The sequence below is a fragment of the Dipodomys merriami genome, unplaced genomic scaffold, assembly GCF_024711535.1.
Source record: "Dipodomys merriami isolate MVZ:Mamm:240054 unplaced genomic scaffold, mDipMer1.0.p SCAF_102, whole genome shotgun sequence".
In the NCBI taxonomy this organism is placed as follows: Eukaryota; Metazoa; Chordata; class Mammalia; order Rodentia; family Heteromyidae; genus Dipodomys; species Dipodomys merriami.
This window is the reverse complement of record NW_027202294.1, coordinates 3,275,629-3,294,209: the sequence shown is the minus strand read 5'-3', so window position 1 is coordinate 3,294,209 and position 18,581 is coordinate 3,275,629. Positions and strand designations below refer to the sequence as shown.

Genomic DNA, 18,581 nt, shown 5'->3' with positions numbered 1-18,581 from the left:
ATCTGGGTAAACATCTGGTGGTCTGTTAGATCTCCACCCCTTTGTTTGTTCCCTTTTGAATGTGGCGGGGGGGAGGGGAGGGAGGGTGAAGGAGGATGATGAGAGGACCAATGACCTCAAAGTCTGAGGTCTAGTGAACCACAATATGAATTATTTCTCTGTGTTTGAAGAACTAGAAAAGTTTTCCATCATCCCACACATTGAATACTGCTTGGGGCTGCATGTGTGGACCCCTTGAAGGCTCTGAATCTTTTGTTTCAATGGGAGAGTGGGAGAGACACCATGAGAAGCCTCCAGACCTTAGATTTCTCAGCCCCTTCTTATCTTAAACGTTTGGGGAGCAAGGAGTACAGTTGACACAGATTGCCGGCTAGCACATTGTTCAGGGACACCAAGCAAGCTTATCTTGAAAGGGCAGAGCCAGACAACTGTGAAGAAAGAAAGTGGGAAGATCTGAGCTACCAGTGTAGAGCTCCAGATAGGCAGGGCATGCCAAGTCTGGGCAGTGCCTCAGTCCCCGGGAGATTCACAGGAAAAAAATCTGTAGACAGCAGGTTGACCTAGGATTGGTGGGATGATCAGGTCAGTGGGAAACGTCATGGGAATCCTTGAGTGGGTTGAGGCTGGGGTTAGTGTGAAGAGTTGGAGAAGGGACTGGGCTGGGAATCTTTAGGAGCCTGGCCTCAGTCTGGTCATTTCCAGGAGCTTCTGGGAGCTGGAGGGGAAGTAGAGCAGCATCAAGGGATCCTTGTGCAGAGGAATGGTCTGGAAGGCACCGATCAGTGATGGCTGATGGGTCAGAAGGTAAGGGCAGCAGGCCAGCTCCAGGTACCCTGACCACAAATTCCATGGGCTCTCGAGCCTTGTTTCGATAAGCCCGACGGATGGTGTCCACCGCTCTCTGGTGCGTTACCTGTTCCAGGCTCTCTCCATCCACTGCCACAAGCTCTAAGCCAGCCTGGAATAGGGTGAGATAATCTGTTCTCCTTTCTCATCTTCACCACTTAACACCAAACCTTCACGGGTGGCCTCTCACCTCCACCAGCTAAATCACTCCTCCCCCTTCTGAATGCAGGAGATGGACAATAGGACTTTTGTGCCTGGATCTGATGGGGGCAGGGTGGGGCACAGACAATGGCCCTTTGTCCCCTAGGGCTAAGAGGTGGAACAGGATGGGCCGTCCTCAGGCCCAGGCTAGCACAGGGGACAGATTCTCCTCTAGGCCTGCTCATCCTACTCATACTGACCCCAGTACCCCCAAGCCACCTCCCACAACTAGTCCTATGCCTGAACATGTCTGGCTGGAAGGTGAGCAAGGAGCAGCCCTACACCCAGCCAGACTTCCAACTCTGGGGTTTAGTTAGGAAGTGGCCTGGAGCTTCACCCACCTGCAGGGCCCCACTGAGGAAGGCAGCGCCCCCTGGGAAGATCTTCTCTATCTTCACCATAGGCTGCACCTTGGACTCAATGCCTCCAGAAATGCTGATGCCTGGGGATGACCAAAAGCACAGTGACACACCCCAAAGTTCTGAGTTCCTGGAGAATCCTAGGATGTCATACCCAAGTTCAGGGCCCACAATATATTCCAAACCCTGCATTTTTGTTACTGTTCCGTCTCAGCTCCCAAATCTTCTAAATCCCAACCTTCTCCAAATCTAGATTCCCCGCCCCCAGCTAGTACCCCCCAGATTTGTTTTCCTGGGCTCAGACTTGAGATCAAGCCCAACCTCACCTAGACCCAGGAATCCACCCTTCCCCACCCAGCTCCATCTGGACTTACCTAAGGACTGCTTCATCTTTGACAGCGTGACGGTCCTCAGCTGCCCAATAGGGGCCTTTGCGGCCTCTGCCTCAGTCCCCCCAGTTCCATTTTCTGAGGGGCCTGGTCTGGCCCCCATCTTGACTGACTGCCCATCCAGAGGTCGTGGTAGGGGGGACCGAGCCTTCCGAGGCTTGTGATAGCGCCCATTGACTGCGCTGGAGTTGGAAATGGGTGCTGGGGAGGGGGAGCGCCTACGCCCTGGAGATTTGCCTCGACCCCGGCTATGGTTGCGGCTACAACTCTGTGCTGGGGCCTGGCCCTGGCTCTGCTGAGGGTCCTCTTGGCTCACAGGTTCTGTCAACAGCCAATTAGGCCTTGGGGGCCGGGGTGCCACTGGGGGTGGCTGAGGAGGAGGTGTGCGTGCACTTCGGCTTGAGGTGAAGGCATCTACTGGCACATCTTGTAAAGGAGGGATTCCTTTGTGATGGTGGCGGGGGGCAGAGGTGCTCAGAGAAACCTTGAGGTCCCCCAGCCTGTCCCTCAGCTCTCCGTCATCCTCTGAGACGCCATTCACAGGTAGAAGATAGAAACCTCCACGGCTGTCTGGGAAACAGGGCCAAGGTCAGGTGGCCCCCTCTTCAACTCCCAGCCCAGACTACTTTCTAGTCTTGCTGTGGTTGGTGTGGGGCTAGGGTTTGTGACAGTGAGGCCTGGTTTCCTCAGGCCTATTGCAATAAAGAAAGGACACTGCCTACTGGAGAAGGTAGACGAAGCCCAGGGGTTATAATAGAATCTTACACTGTCATATAGTTCTACTTTATTTTTGTCAGTTGTGGGGCCTGAACTCTGGGCCTGGGCGCTGTCCCTCAGCTCTTCAGCTCAAGGCTAGTGCTCTACCACTTGAGCCACAGCGCCACTTCTGGCTTTTTCTGCTTATGTAGTGCTGAGGAAGCGAACCCAGGACCTCATGCATGCAAGGCAAGTGCTCTACCACTGAGCCACCTTCCCAGCCCCCTACTTTTTTTTTTTTTTTGTGCCTGTCCTGGGGCTTAAACTCATGGCCTGGGTATTGTCCTTGAGCTTTTTTTGCTCAAGGTTAGTGCTCTACCACTTGAGCCACAGCTCCACTTCCTGCTTTTTTTTTTTGGTAGTTTATTGGAGATCAGAGTTTTATGGACTTCCCTGCCCAGGCTGGCTTTGAACTGCAATCCTCAGATCTCAGCCTCAATAGCTAGGATTACAGGCATGAGGCACCAGCACCTACCTTAGTTCTACTTTGACATATCTGAGAGAGTAGATTTTAAAAGGAAGTGAGTTTAAAACACTTAGAAGAAATAGTAGAGGTGGTGATGAGATGTAACAGTGGTTCTGGGGCACACTGCTATTCTCTAGGGAACCTAGGGAACTCTCAGTGTACCTTTGAAGACCTCATGTCGGGGGTAGGGATAGGTGCTTGTTCTCTTTTGTCCTAGTATCCCCAAGGTTGGATCCCCTCCCTGGGCTCTAGGACTCTGACTGACCAGGCACAGGGGTGATGAGATGACGCTTGGGCGGTGTGTCTTGCCGAGCTGGTCTCAAAGCAGGAGGCCACACTGGTTGGAGAGGAGAGTAGGTCAGAGGCCAGGCACACCTCACCAGCTCCCTGTGGGCCTATTAAGAGGCTCACAGATTCTGCTGCCCTCTCTCATGAGACCTTCCCTCTCTACTCCTGGCTCAGAGCTCAGGATCTAGAACTGTCCCCAGCTACTAACCTGCCCTGTTCTTGAGAGCCTCAAAAGCCTCCAACTCCACAGGCATCACCATGCTGTCAAAGCGGCCCAGGTCCGTGGGGGCCACTACACTCCTGGGGGAAGGCAAGGGATGCAGGCTGACCAGGGCTCAGTTCTGGAGGTATCAGGAGGAGCTTCAGCCCTGGGGATGTTGGGGGAGGTATCAGGAATCCCCTTCCTGTCCCTGAGCCCGCCCCTCAAGCCCCTCCTTACCTGATGTCCCTCAGCAGCAGCAGCTTCTCAGGCCTGTCTAGGATGGCCAGCAGGGGCCTCACGAGATCCTCTACACCACCCTCATGCACGTACTGTGGATAGAGGCATCACAGTCACACAGCAGTGAGAGATCCAGAGCCAGGGGAGAAGAAAGGCCAGGGCCCCCTGCGTGTCCTGGAACCCATCCAGCCCTCCCCATCCAATCCAGGGGCCACAGGATGTTCTTATCTTGGTGACCTTCTGGAAGCATGAAATAATCATGGTAGTAATACAGTAGATCTGTAATAAATAGCAACAGCAACAACAGCTTGGGGGGCAGACACCTTTCCAAGCTTTTTTTTTTTTTTTTTTTTAAATAGGACCTCTTAGTCAGCAGCCACCCTGAGAGACAAAATTAACTTCCTGTTTTATTGATGAGAAAACTAAGGGTCAGAAAGGCCTTTGTGCCAGCTGCTGGTGACTCAAGCTTGTAATTCTAGCTACCAAGGAGGCTGAGGTGTAAGGGCCAAAGTTCAAAGCCAGACAGAGCAGGAAAGTTTGTGAGAGTCTTATCACCAATTAACCAGCAAAAAGCCAGAAGATGAGCTGTGGCTCAAGTGGTACAGCACCAACTGTGAGCTTGAGGTCTTGAGTTAAAGCCCCAGTACCATGCCGGGCGCTGGTGGCTCACGCCTGTAATCCTAGCTACTCAGGAGGCTGAGATCTGAGGATCGCGGTTCAAAGCCAGCCCGGGCAAGAAAGACCGTGAGACTCCTATCTCCAATAAACCACCAGAAAACTGGAAGTGGCGCTGTAGCTCAAGTGGTAGAGCACTCGCCTTGAGCTGAAGAGCTGAGGGACAACGCCCAGGCCCAGAGTTCAAGCCCCACGACCGACAAAAAAAAAAAAAAAAAAAAAAAAAAAAAAAAGCCCCAGTACCAATACCCCCGCCTCGCCAAAAAAAAGTCATACAGATTAGGATGAGGAACCCAATACATCTGACTTTCACCTGCTCTGATCTTAGAAAAGCATGCACCAGGACTGGACTCCCCTCCCCATCTCCATTCCCCAGACAGAAGGAAACCAAACCTAATATTAGGCTCTAGGCCTGGAAGTCTCAGTCTTTGTTCTGAGCTGGAATGGAAACCTTGGGGAAGAGTGCTCTACAGAAAGCCTCACTAGTCAACAACCTCCGCCTGGCACGGCCTGGATTCATACATATCCCAGGAACTAAAACACTGAACCACTCTACTTGGACAGTACACCGCCCTCTGGTGGTAAGAGGGAGACAAATTCAGGGACATGCACACAGACCATTTCTTCTGGGCATAGACACAGGGCATGCTCTTGGTGGTCAGAGTGAGTCACTGAGAAATATTTGGAGATAAATAAAATATAAACTATGTATGTGGCTCTAAACTGCACACAAAGTTACAGGATTCACACACATAGATAGCATACATATATGTATTATACATATGTATGTGTATTTTTTGTCTGGAGAGACATGTTGCATAGAACTAGCATACATCCTTCAAGTCCACAAGCATACATTCAGTATCCACTAAATGCAGTGAGGACACAATAATAAAGAGTTTGTCTCAGATGTGGGAATGAGAGGCAGGGGAGCCACTCACAGCAGTGAACTGCAAACCATGGCAATGGGGGAATGTGGTAATTTCAGAAGAGGGTAGAAAATCAGAGTAGACTTCTTGGAGTCAGTGACTTTATTTCCAAGATCAATACAGGGAAGAGCATGGGTGTTAGGAAGAAAATGTTCCATGGAATAATGAGTAGGGTCACATGGCCATAGGCCATGTGTTGTGTGCACACTATGTGACTAATAGCCCTAAAACAAGTTTGTAACTCTGTAGCCAACATGAGAAGACTACAGGGAAAGGGAAAGTTAGCAGTTTGGGGAGTCACATGAGGAAGGGCCTTGAACATGAGGGAAAGCAACTTGTACTCTATTCTACCTAATAAGGAATTGGGAGGTGGATGGGGAGTATAAAGTGATCTGAAAGGTAGTCTGTAATTGCTGATGTGGTGCCTGTGTAAAGTTCAGAGAATAAAGAGCTCAGGTCTGCACATTCATGCAGTAGGGCTCTATCCCAGAGGATGTTGAGGGTGGTGGTTGGATCAGGCTTGGACAGCATGTAGAGCAGAAAGGTGATATGGAGAACACAGAGAGAGGACATGGTGGTGGTCTGAGAACTGGAGGGGCAGAGATGAGAGTGCAGTTCAAGCACTGGCCAAAGAAACAGACACAGAGCCCCACCTAGTGGCCAAAGCTCAAACTTGCAGGTTCACTGGAGCCATGACACATCCCAAGATTAGTTCAGAGCCCATACCGCCTCCCTCCTCAACATAAACTGACTCCATTGGCAACTATGCTGTGAAGTAGGCCTTAGTAAACGAAATCATGAATAATCATCTTAGGCTTTATGTGGCAATACATGGACACACTCCTGCACTTATTGCCAATGCATACAACATACAGATAGACATTCAGCACCACCATGAGCCAGGCAGGAGTGGAGGAATCCACACATAATTTTCTGAAACCTCTCAATTTGCACACATGCAAGCAGATGCATATGCCCTACTGGGAACCCACTACAAGATACAGGGATAAGAGAGGACCTTCCAGTTCTCCTGGAAGGGGTGAGCTGCACCCCCAAAGCGTTCCCACCCTGAAGTTCTATGCAGTCTTTTGAAACTAACTCACATCTTTCCCTGGGGCTCTTTGGTTCTGTATGGAGTAGAACAGGCAGGTATTTGGGGGTTGACACGTAGTAGAGTTATAGGATTGCTTATCTGGGTAATTGAGAGGGGGTCTGGCATAAGCCTGAACTAGCTGGCTGCCCAATGAGCAGAAGAGGATGAAGAAGGGGACAAGTCTAGGGGTTTAGAGAGGGCACAGGCAGGTGCCTGCAGGGACTCGCTTTCTTTCTACTCATCATTCCTCTGTAGGTCTAGATTCTCTCATCTTAAATGTCACATCCTCAGGAAGGCCTTCCCAGATGACACTCCTAAAGTGTGCATCCTGGATTATTCTTTGTGCTCTTTTCTTTTGAAGCATCTGTATGATTTGCCACTGAAGTATTAAGATTCAGGTTATTGTTGATCTCCCCTTTCTGGCAATGAGTCTGGTGTGATGTGTGTGTGTGTGTGTGTGTGTGTGTGAGAGAGAGAGAGAGAGAGAGAGAGAGAGAGAGAGAGAGAGAGAGAGAGAGAGAGAGAGAGAGAGAGAGAGAGAGAGAGAGAGAGAGAGAGAGAGAGAGAGAGAGAGAGAAGAGTGATCTTGCTTTTACTGACTACCTGCTCCTAGCCTTAAGTCCAGGCACTGGTCAGTGGCCTGAATAAGTGAGAGATTAGGAGACTGCATAACCATGCAATGGGGATACTATCTGAGAGACCATGAAATAGGATGCATACAAGCTGGAGGCTTACCCGGGAGCAGTGGCGGGTGACTGCAAGCACTTCATCATCAGTGAGCAGCCGCCTCGCTAGGTCCTGAATGAGGGGCCGTCGGCTCTCCCATGTCTGTACCCACTCATCTACACTGGGCAACTGGATGGAGGGGCTCCCAGACCTGGTAGAGAGCAGAGCTCGGCCCTTCTCCCGATCTGTGGAGCAGAGCAAAAATGGCCTGATGAAATAGCCAGGAGTTGTTGGGGTAGGATAGGGTGGGGCAGGAACTTCTGTCATTAGGAATCAGACTCCACAATCAAGATACCTACCCAGATATCTGGACAAAATCCTAGCTTGGGCATAGACTTCCATAGCAACTTGCCCACTAATGGAGTGCCAACCCCAGTTGCTTAGTCTCCAACAATGACCTCATGCCAGTGTGTTCCTTAATGGGTTCTTAGCCAGTATGTCCTAAAAATATACTGTCAGGAAGGGAAGGTGTGGCTCAAGTGGTAAGAGTACTAGCCTTGAGTGAAAAAGCCAAGTGTCAGCAAGAGGCCCTGAGTTTAACCCCAGTAGCATCAGCATAAACATGCAAATAATACATAAATAAATGATACATACATAAATAAAACCTACTGTTATACTCCACTGGAGTCCTAAACAGGCTCCTTTACAGCCCAGAAATCTTGTTTTGGAAGTCCCAATGCAAGCTCTGAAATACACTCCCCTGACTGTATATAACCCCCTCTTCTAGTCCAGTCCTTTGAGCTGCCCTCATACACACCTCTCTACCTGACCATGTTTGCCCCAAATGAGTTCAGTCCAAAGCTACTAAGCTGCCTCGAACATGGAGCTCTCATTTGTCACAAGGACCAGGCTGAGATGCTTGACTTACCACGTTTCAGTCTCCAGGTAACAAACTTCTGCACAGGCCCTGCACCTCCTGCTGTGAAGAAGAAGAGGGTCACCTGTAGGCTACCCAGTCTGGTAGGGCCTGGGATTGGGCTCAGGATAGGCTGGAGTAGAATGTTCTGACTGGAAGTAGGCAGCACAAGGGGCCAGAGACCAGGCCCTGAGGGCTCCGATAGGAACTTCATTCATAGGCAGTGGGGAGTCAGTGAGAGTTACAGATCCAGGGAAGATGTAGTGTGGGCTACATCCAAGGACTGAGTTTGGGTACCTACCTTTAGGAGATAGAGAGGCAAATAAGAGCCTTGGAAGGAGAGAAAGAAGTGGCCAGAGAGGGAGGCTGAGAGCCAGGAGAGAGCAGAACCTCAGGAGCTGCAGGAAGAGAGAGGAGTAAGAAGGGTCTAGCCAGCCCTCACATGGAAAGGTGTCTCCCATAGGACTGTCACTTGAAGCCTCAGAAAGCCCAACCCCAGGGAGGAGCAACATCCTGACTCTCTGCTTGTTTTTGTCTATCCAATGTCCACTCTTCCTATGGGAAACAGTATCCTGAGGATTTGATTTCTTTAATTTCTGGGTGGGCACAGGACCCAGACTGGCCAGTGAAAGCACCTCATATGTGACCCACATCATAGTGGCTTGCTCAGTTTGGTGGACCTCAATGGATGCTCTCGCTGTTTCTGTCCTGGGGCTTCAGCTGGAACTATTTAAGGAGAAGCTTTCTCTCTTCTGGGGTTGCTAAATAATGGCAGCCATCTTGTATAGACATCATCAAAGCCTGAATGAAAGTGAAGCAAGCCTAATGGGAAAATGGAACCAAAAGACCTGAGGGACCCCTATCTGATAATATTATCCACACTGTTAAGTCAGTATCTAGGCCAAAAGGGGCTTTATAAAGCTAATTTGAGTTTCTGCCACAGGTACTGCATCAATGCATCCACTCTTGGTCTAGTCTGGGCTTGGAGCCTCACGGGGCCGGGGTGGAGGGGGGTGGGGGGCAGGCCTCTTGTAAGGGTCTTCAGGAAGAAGCCCCACAGAAGTACAGCCTGGATTGAGAACGTGGCTTAGTTGTAGAGTGCTTGCCTAGCATGCATGAGATCCTCGGTTCAATTCTTCAGTACCACATAAACAAAAAGATAATGAAAAAAAAAAATATATATATATATATAAAGTACAGCCTGAGCTGGCCATTCAGCTTAGGACCTGTTCTAGAAAGACCTTGTTCAAGGATAGGTCTAGAACTTGGTCAGGCCTGTGGAGCTCTGGCTAGAGGATGTGAAACCAAATGGTCTGCAAAAAACACTCTACCACTACCGCCACCACCAAGAGCACAGGTTCTGAGCCCAGCTTGTCCACTTCCTTATTGGGCTACAACTTATCACTTTCCCATGCTGTAAAATGGCAGGTGAGGCAGGTGACAAAGACCACATTTTTTCTGAGCACCTTCTGTGTGCTGGAAGAGATACTAAGTGACTCATATTTGCTAACTCACTTCCCATGACTCCTAGGCAGATAGTACTGCTTCTATTTTACCTGTGAGGAAGCTGAGGCTCACAGGGTACAGTGGTGAGGCAGAGTAGGATTTCAACCTGGAACTGCCAGGTGGACTTTCCTGTCTACTGGACTTGGTGCCTACCTTTGTCCAGGTCCAGGCGAGGGCGGGTTTTGGTGGGGCTCCCGCTGTCCAGTGTCCAGGCCTCTTTGCGCCCATCCCCTGCTGGCCGTCCCTGCCGCCCTCCCTTGAAGAAGAGGTTCATCAGCGTCTTGGAGCGTTGTAGGGCCCCTTTCTCCTCAGGGGACCCTGATGACTTCTCTTTCTTTCGTTGCTTCTTCTCCTCTGCAGATATGAGGAAACCCCCAGGGGGCTGGAGCGTGGACAGAGGAGGACAAAGGGCAGAGAACAGGGAGGACAGGGGCAGACAGGATCTGCAGCAGAGTGTGTGTGTGTGGGGGGGGGTTCCTTCTCCAGCTTTCCACCCCTCCCTCAGAGAGAAAGAGAGAAAGAGAGAGGGAGAGAAAGAGAAAATAGGTATGGACATTCCAAGCTGGAGAGACTGAGTTAGGACTGGTTTTTAGAGCCCAGAGCTGACCAGAACTGGGGTTGAGACTGAAGGTGGGTTTGGAACCCAGAAATGGAGTCCAGAGCAAGGTCTGACTATATCTTGGGGCTAGGACTGCACCAAAGACAGCAGCAAAGGGAAGGTTGGGACCACTTCAGCTTTGGTTTTCGGGGTTTCTGGGGAGAAAGCAGAAGCCCCATCCCCACATACCCCACAGGGTCAGGTGGCTCTGAGATCGAGTGATGGGGGGCCGGGGTCGGCTGAGGGCCAGCAGCAGAGCAGTCTTGGGGGACTCTGAGAGGGCAGAGTCAAGACGACGGGCTGGAGGGGGGCCGTCAGCGCGGATGGCTGTGTCCCTGAGGATGACAGTGGGTCGCACGCTGCACCAAGTCTCCATGCGGCCCCCCATATCTGGCTCTGTCTGCATGGCTGTGTCCGCCCGTCCCCAGCCTGGGCTGTGGCCATCCAGATCCTCAGGTCCCAGGCAGACATCCATGCAGTCTGAGGGCAGGGAGCCCGAGCTGCAGGGGGCGCTGGAGGCATAGGAGGAGACACTGGAGCCGCTCTCAGAGGCTGGCGACAGCTGCTGCAGCACCCCGTTGCTCACTGCAGGGAGGGGAAGGCAGGGCCACCTCAACATCTGCCTGGTGTTTCCTCAGGGCCCTGTGAGGCTTGCAGACTACCCCTAGCTTGGGGATACAGGAAGGAATCTCAGGTAGCAGCCATGGTATGAGCTTCTCAGCTCTGCCGTGTCTTGTGAGAGAGACTGGGCAAAACACCTAAGACCTTGGACAAGACCTCGAACAGCCTGGAACTGAATCTGCCAGGAGAATAGCCCTGGGCTGTGTGAAGATCTCAGCACATCTTCATTTCTGTCCTTGGCCCCACCCTTAACGCCTCCCATCTTTGGAGATTTGGGGCACTTACATCTGTCCAGCCAACAGTACTCAGAAACCATCTCCTTGTAGGCAGGGTACCGGCCCGTCTCCTGGGGAGGGCATGGTGGATATAAAAGGAGCAAGGGAGAAGGGTGGGTAAGAATAGAGAAGGAAGTCAGGCATCTATGACTCATGTCTATAATCCTAGCTACTCAGGAGGCTAAGATCTGAGGATCATAGTTCAAACCCAACCTGGGCAGACAAATCTGAGAGACTTTTATCTCCAATTAGCCAGATAAAAGCTGGACTGGATGTGTAGTTCAATTGGTAAAGTGTCAACTAGGAGTAAAAAAAGCTGAGTGAGAATGTAAGACGCAGCTCAAGCTCCAGTATCGGCACACACACAAAAAGAAAGAATAGAGGAGAGATGGGACAGGAGTAACCTACCATGTCTAATCACACAGGCTATTTTCTTGCTAAACATGCCAAGTTCCATTGTACCTCAGGACTTGTGCATTTCCTCTTCCTTCTGACTATTTCTTTTCCCTCAGCTTGTCTGCTTCACTAGTTTTTTGGTTTTGGGTTTTTTTTTTTTGCTGGTCCTGGGATTTGAACCTGGACTCTGTCCCTGAGCCTCTCTGTGCTCAGGGCTAGCCCTCTACCACTTGAGTCACAGCACCACCTCCGGCTTCTTCTGTTAATGTGGTACTAAGGAATCAAACCCAGGGTTCATGCATGCTAGGCAAGCACTCTACCACTAAGCCAAATTCCCAGCCTTTTTTTTTTTTTTTTAAGTGCTGGTAATAGGCCTTGAACTCAGGGCATGGGCACTGTCCTTTAGCTTTTTTGCTCAAGGCTGGTGCTCTATCATTTTAGCCACGGCTCTACTTGCAACTTTTTGTTAGCTAATTGGAAAGAAGAGTCTCATGAACTTTTCTGCTGGGCTGGCTTCCAACTGTGATCCAGCCTCCTGAGTAGCTAGGATTACAGGTGTGAGCCACCAGCACCCAGCTCACTAGTTTGTCCTTGATCTTTTTTTTTTTTTTTTTTTGGTCAATCATGGGGCTTGAGCTCTGGGCCGGGTGCTGTTCATGAGTTCTTCAGCTCAAGGTGAGCGCTCCAACTCTTGAGCCACAGCACTACTTCTGGTTTTCAGTGGGTTAGTTGGAGATAAGAGTCTCATAGACTTTCCTGCCCAGGCTGGCTTTGAGCTGTGATCCTCAGATCTTAGCCTCCTGAGTAGCTAGGATTGCAGACATGAACCACCAGTGCTCAGCTGTCCTTGATCTAAATTTAAGTATCACTGGCTCAGAGAGGCCTGCCCTTATATATACCCACCCAGTTCCAAGGGCTGTCCTAAAAGACTCTATCCCACCTTTCAGCTGATGCATGAGACCATCAGCCACCATTTAACAGCATCTGGTCTCTCTTGGTACAGGCCTGCCTGTTTCCTATTGCAGCCTCAGTGCCTAACACAGTAGTTGCTCAAAAGTACCACTAAATGAATGAATGAGGGGCAAAGAGAAAGTGAAGAGGAGTCTGGGACAGTTCAAGAGGTAGGAAAGGGAGAAATGGATGTGGAAAAGAGGGGCAGTGTGTGGGGGATAAGGAGAAGATGAGGCATTGAATGGCAAGAAGAGTGAAGGAAAGGAGGGCACAGGAAAGGAGGGTAGGGGCTGGCAGAGCACTTGGGGAGAGTGAGGTGTCATTTCCTGAAGGAGTTTGCATGAGATACACCCAATCCTTAGGCAAGTGTGAGACCCAGATGAACAATGAAGCTAGCCACTTCCCTGAAATCCAGTATCTCACCCAGCCTTCCTTGCCCTATACCATGACAATGCCTATCTCTAAGGCTGCCCAAAGCCACAGTTACCAGTCCACATTTCCCTTGGGACATATGCTCTTTCAACCAGAGGCCCGCACCATTCAGAAGAAGGGGTACTAGAGCCAGCTGAATGACTGACTAGTTTCTGAGTTATTGTGCCTCAGTTTCTTCTTTTGCAAAATGGGGTGAGGACAATGCTTGCACTCCATTCCATGTGGGTATGGAAAATGGCATAAATGGCAGAGCAAGGAGCATAATTAGGTACTAAAATCAGTCAGGTGTGGTGGTGCATGCCTGTAATCCCAGCACTTGGGAGCCTGAGACAGGAGAATGGTGAAGTCAAGGCCAGCCTGGGTGCTACACAGTTGAGTCTGAGGCATGACTCTTGTCACAAACAAACAAACAAACAGAACCAGGGTGGTCTGGGAAGTCCTTCTTTTAGTAAGGTCTTTCTCTGACCTGCAGTGCTGCTCACCTTGATCGTCAACATGATATGCGTTTGGCCCTTTAGCACTTCCACAGCCTGGCTATGGCTGATGTCATCAAACCTAACACCATTGGCTGCCAGGACCTGGTCTCCCACTTTGATGCCATTCTCCTCAGCCAGGCCACCATGGTCCACTCTGGAATGAGACAGACGTCAGTAGACAAAACCTTTGACTCTGGGAATGCTCAGCCATGCTCCTTGGCCCCCTTCTGGTGACTGAGCCCGATCCCCAGGCATGCAGCATTCCATGTTCAGCCTACAGTCCTCTCCTTTCACCATGCCCTCACTTAGACACGTAGATGCCCAGGCCAAACTCTTTGCCCCCTCGGATGTTGAAGCCCAGGCAGAAGTCATCAGAGGTGGTGTACAGGTGGACGATGCGCCGTGCGCCGTACTCTGAGCTGCTGTCTGACGGTGTGGAACTGCACTTCTCCACCACCAGGCGCCGGTTCACCACATCCACCCTAGGACAGCATCAGGGGATCCTCAGCCAAGGCCTCCAGCCCCCCACCTCCTCTCCCAGCAGCCCTGGTAGCTGTGTTAGAAAGCAGACTTTGCCTTTGGAGGACTCCAAGGCCTGGGATCTTCAGTGGGACTTAAACTTGGAATCTGGGGAAATGTCCTCATCACCTCTTTTCATTGAGCCATAATACACAGGGCCCCATTTCACTTTCTCTTTTCTTTCCCTCCCTCCCTCCTTCCCTCCCTCCCTCCCTCCCTCCCTTCCTTCCTTCTTCCTTCCTTCCTTCCTTCCTTCCTTCCTTCCTTCCTTCCTTCCTTCCTTCCTTCCTTCCTTCCCTCTATCCTTTCCTCTCTCCCTCCCTCCCTGCTTGCTTGCTTGCTTGGGATAGACCCAGGGCCTAGAGCATGCTAAGTGTATATTCTACACTACCTTTACTACTAGCCCTACGGCCCCACTTGTGACTCTTACAAGGTCCCAGTGGAGAGAGATGCTGTATGCACAGGTTGCATGGTTGTAGTGGGAGGGAGGCCAGGCCCTAGAACTGGAGAGGAGAGCAGTGGGGAAGAACTGGGGAGGTACAGTCTTTCCTCACTTCAAGGTCAAGTCTTAGCCAAGCACCAGTGGCTCATGCCTATAATCCTAGCTACTCAGGAGGCTGAGATCTGAGGATTGCAGTTTGAAGCCAGCCTGGATGGAAAAGTCCATGAGACTCTTAGTTCCAGTTAACCAGCAAAAAGCCAGAACTATGCTAAGAGATAGCACCCAGGCCCTGAGTTCAAGCCCTAGTACCAGCATGCACACACACACACACACACACACACACACACACACACACACAACACACACACACACATACACAGAGATCAGGGATGTTATGTTTCCAGTGCCCACAGGACAAACAGAGAGCTCTTCTGACCATGGGTGGGGTTGGGGGGAACCTGGGGCAAAGCCAGGGCGAGGATCAGGGGGTGCTTACCATGTGGTCTTCTCCTTGGAGAATTTGATGCCCGGCACACGGCCCATGCGTCGCACCATCATGTGCAGGCGGCTGCTGCCTGTCAGAACCTTCACAGCACTGCCCATCGTGGTACTCTCCAGGCTCAGCCCGTTCACCTCTGTGATCTTGTCCCCCACACACAAGCCAGCCTGCTCTGTAGCACAAGTGGGAGAGAGCTCCGTGGGGTAAAACTGAGCTTCCTCCTTCCAAGTGTTTGTCCTCAGAGTAAACTCTAGGATCTGTCCCTTAATCCATGCTGCCCACCAGTGGGCCCAGTTCCCAGCAGAGGCCTGCAGAACTGAGGCCTTTTCCTACCTCTAACCATAGGACCCATTGCTCCCCAATGAGGTAAAGGGGCTCAAACCAGCATCTCCCCTGGGGAACCGCACTCACCTGCACTGCTCCCCTCTTCTACTTTGCTGACGAAGATGCCCAGGCCATGCTCAGAGCCCCCGCGCACGCTGAAACCCAGCCTCCCCGTGGGGCTCTTCTCTACTCGGACTGCATGGATGATGTCACTTTCATCACTGTTGGCTGTAGGGATGGGGACACAGGTATGATCCCCATATTTACTCTGCGCAATAAGGACCCTGGGTTCTCCAACTTGAGCCCTGCAAAGGTGGGGTTACTGGGCACAGTCATACAAGCAAGCACTTAAGGCCCTCAATAGGGGACAGAATAGGAAGAGATTTTGAGACCATGATCCATGGAAAGCATGGGAACTTCTTCTTGTTAGAACAGCAAGAAGTTTTGTGTGTGTGTGTGTGTGTGTGTGTGTGTGTGTGTGTGTGTGTGTGTGTGTGTGTGTGTGTGTGTGTGTGTGTGTGTGTTTACTGTGTTTCCCAGGTTCTCTTTCCTAAGGAAAAAAAAATCTTTCAATTATGAGAATCAGATAAATAAAAAAGAAGGTTCAAGTTTCCATCCAGTGGGGTACAGTGGGGGTAGTCAGGACTCTGCCTTGCAGCTGAGCAGGTACTTTAGCTTGGATTTCAAGTGGCTGCAGTGCTATGGTATAGAGGGCAGAACCACGCCCAAGATGGAGACAGATCTTATAAGGAAAAGTCCTTCTTCTTCTTCCTCCTCCTCCTCTTCTCCTCCTCCTCTTCCTCTTCCTCCTCCTCCTTCTTCTTGCTGGTACTGGGGCCTGAACTCAGGGCTTAGGCTCTGTTGCTGAGCCTCTGTGTGCTCAGACTAGTGCTCTACCACTTGAAACACAGTGCCACTTCTGGCTTTTTCGAAGTAAGTTTACTGGAGTCCTGCAGACTTTCTTGCCCAGGCTAGCTTCAAACTGTGATCCCCTGATTTCTGCCTCCTAAGTAGCTAGGATTACTGGCACTCAGCTAGGAAAAGCTTTCTTAAACGTCTAGATGTCAAGCCAGGCACCAGATGCTCACGCCAATAATCATAGCCCTCACATCATATATGGACATAGGGTGTGCGTTGGGGGTATGTATGGCATAGTTCTTTTTTTTTCTTTTTTACTTTTTATTATTTTTTTTGGTCAGTGGGGGGGCTTGAATTCTGGGCCTGGGCGCTGTCCCTCAGCTCTTTAGCTCAAGGCGAGCGCTCTATCACTTGAGCCACAGAGCCACTTCTGGTTTTATGGTGGCTAACTAGAGACAAGAGTCTCATGGACCCTGCCAGAGGCTCACACCTGTAATCCTAACTACTCAGGAGGCTGAGATCTGAGGATCGAGGTTCAAAGCCAGCCCAGGCAAGAAAGTCTGGGACACTCTTATCTCCAATAAACCACCAGAAAAACTGAAAGTGGTGCCATAGCTCAAGTGGTAGAAACCCAGGCCCAGAGTTCAAGCCCCATGACCCAAAAAAAAAAGTCTCATGGACTTTCCTGCCTGGGCTGGCTTTTGAACTGAGATCCTCAGATCTCAGCCTCCTGAGTAGCTAGGATTATAGGCATGAGCCACTGGAGACTGGCCTGTGGCACAGTTCTTTTAACAGAGTTGGACCAACAAGTGTAGTGCTACGGTGTGCCCCTCTACTCTCTGTCTCCTAGCTCCTCTGGAAACTTCTGCTCCCTGACCAACATGGCAATGGTGACCCTCAGCAGTGCCTTGCTGCTAACCCAGGGGTGAGGCACCCAATGGTGGATGATGGGAGCAAGCATGTACATTGTTGATGAAGAAAAGTCTGTGCCCCAAGAACATATACTCTCCTTGCTCCAACCATCTGGGATGGGGGTGGCAGGGGACTACAGAGATACCCAGCTGTGTCAGAGTTGAGGAACAGGGCCTGAAAAGTCCAGTCTGGGATCTAGCCAGGGAAGCTTGGCTAGCTAAGAAAGAGGAGAGGAGCTAGAGATGTTTATCTTGTCCTGCCCACAGAAAGCCCAGACCTACAGGCCCGCTCTCTGCTTCTCCCCCCCCCCCCCCCACGCATACACATTCAAGGTCCTGTCCTGCTTACCAGCCCCGGCGCCTCACATCTGTTACTGTGGCCAGTCTGTCTCCTAAGTGGCTGCCCAGCCATGCTTTGTGATTTTTCACTTCCAACTTTTGTGGGTGACAGCTGCCTCTCACTGCCAGCTATCTTTGTTGTTCGGTCTCTAAAGTTCTCCTACATTGCATTTCCAAAGGGTGAAGATAAAAGCCTTATCTCGTTAAGTCTTCTGCAAAGACCTAACTAGTTCAGGCAAAAGAATTGGTGTGTAATGGCAGCATCAGGCAACCATACAAACTTAGGTTGTGTAATGCCAGACCTTGGGCTCCCTCCCTGGCCCTCAGTGCTCCTAATTCCTTATCTTTCGAACATTTATTGATCTATCATCAGACCCTTCCTTCTGACTTTTTTTTTGTCAGTCACAGGACTTGAACTCAGAGCCTGGGTGTGGTCCCTGAGTTCTATTGCTCCAGGCTATGCTCTACCACTTTAAACCACAGCACCACTTCCAGTTATCTGGTGGTTCATTCGAGATAAGAGTGTCCTGGAGGGGCTGGGAAGGTGGCTCAGTGGTAGAGCGCTTGCCTTGCATGCTCGAGGCCCTGGGTTCGATTCCTCAGCACCACATAAGCAAAAAGAAAAAAGCCGGGAGTGGCGCCGTGGCTCAAGTGGTAGAGCGCTAGCCTTGACCTGAAGAGCTGAGGGACAGCGCCCAAGCCCAGAGTTCAGGCCCCACGACCAGACCCAAAAAAAAAAAAAAAAAAAAAAAAGAAGAGTGTCCTGGAGACTTTTCAGCCTACTCAGCCCCCTGAGTAGCTAGGATTATAGGTGTGCGCCACCGGCACCTGGCTCTCCTTCTTACTCTTAACAGTTAAAGTTGATCACACAATTGGCATACATAAATGGATTTGGAGAAAGGCAGAGTCCATGGGATAGGGGGGTCAGCTTAATACCTGCCTTGCTCACTGAGGGGCTAGCAGGCCACATACATTTCCACCTCCCACCTCTCCTGAATCTCTTAAAGACTGGCCTGGAAGTGAGCCAAAGATAGATAAGGAAGAATAATGGGCTCCCAGAAGCCCTCCCTTCCCTAAGACTCCCATCTCTTGAGTTCCCCTAACCATACTGGTTTTGCCTTGTCTCCCATCTTCCCCTTCCCAAGCCAATGACTGGACCCTGCACCCACCTTCGATGGGGGAGTTGATGAGTATGACACGGCCCATGGGCGATGAGGCTCGGATTCCGCGGGGGGGCCCATTCAACAGCCGCTGCTGCTTCCTCAGCAGGTATCGTGTTGCGGTGGAGCCTGAGTCACTGCCCAGGTGGCCTCGGGAAGAGATGGAGCTTAGAGAGCCAGAGCTGAGTTCTCCTGGACCCAGTGGGTCAAAGCCCACTGTGAAACCACGGGCCATGGTGGCTGGGCTGGGG

General features: G+C 50.9%; 1 protein-coding gene across 1 annotated transcript; it reads right to left on the bottom strand.

Moving 5' to 3' along the window:
- Pdzd7 (PDZ domain containing 7) lies at positions 1-18,565 on the bottom strand. The gene is made up of 16 exons (XM_069995014.1): positions 18,340-18,565; positions 15,150-15,290; positions 14,736-14,910; positions 13,584-13,760; positions 13,285-13,432; positions 11,034-11,094; positions 10,317-10,712; positions 9,683-9,883; positions 8,036-8,086; positions 7,177-7,352; positions 3,745-3,836; positions 3,514-3,605; positions 3,283-3,354; positions 1,781-2,365; positions 1,389-1,489; positions 1-958 (listed from the first exon to the last, which is right to left on the bottom strand). Exons 1-16 carry the CDS (start codon positions 18,563-18,565, stop codon positions 584-586), a joined length of 3,069 nt encoding a protein of 1,022 aa, XP_069851115.1. The 3' UTR covers positions 1-583.
- Positions 18,566-18,581: the final 16 nt, after the last annotated feature.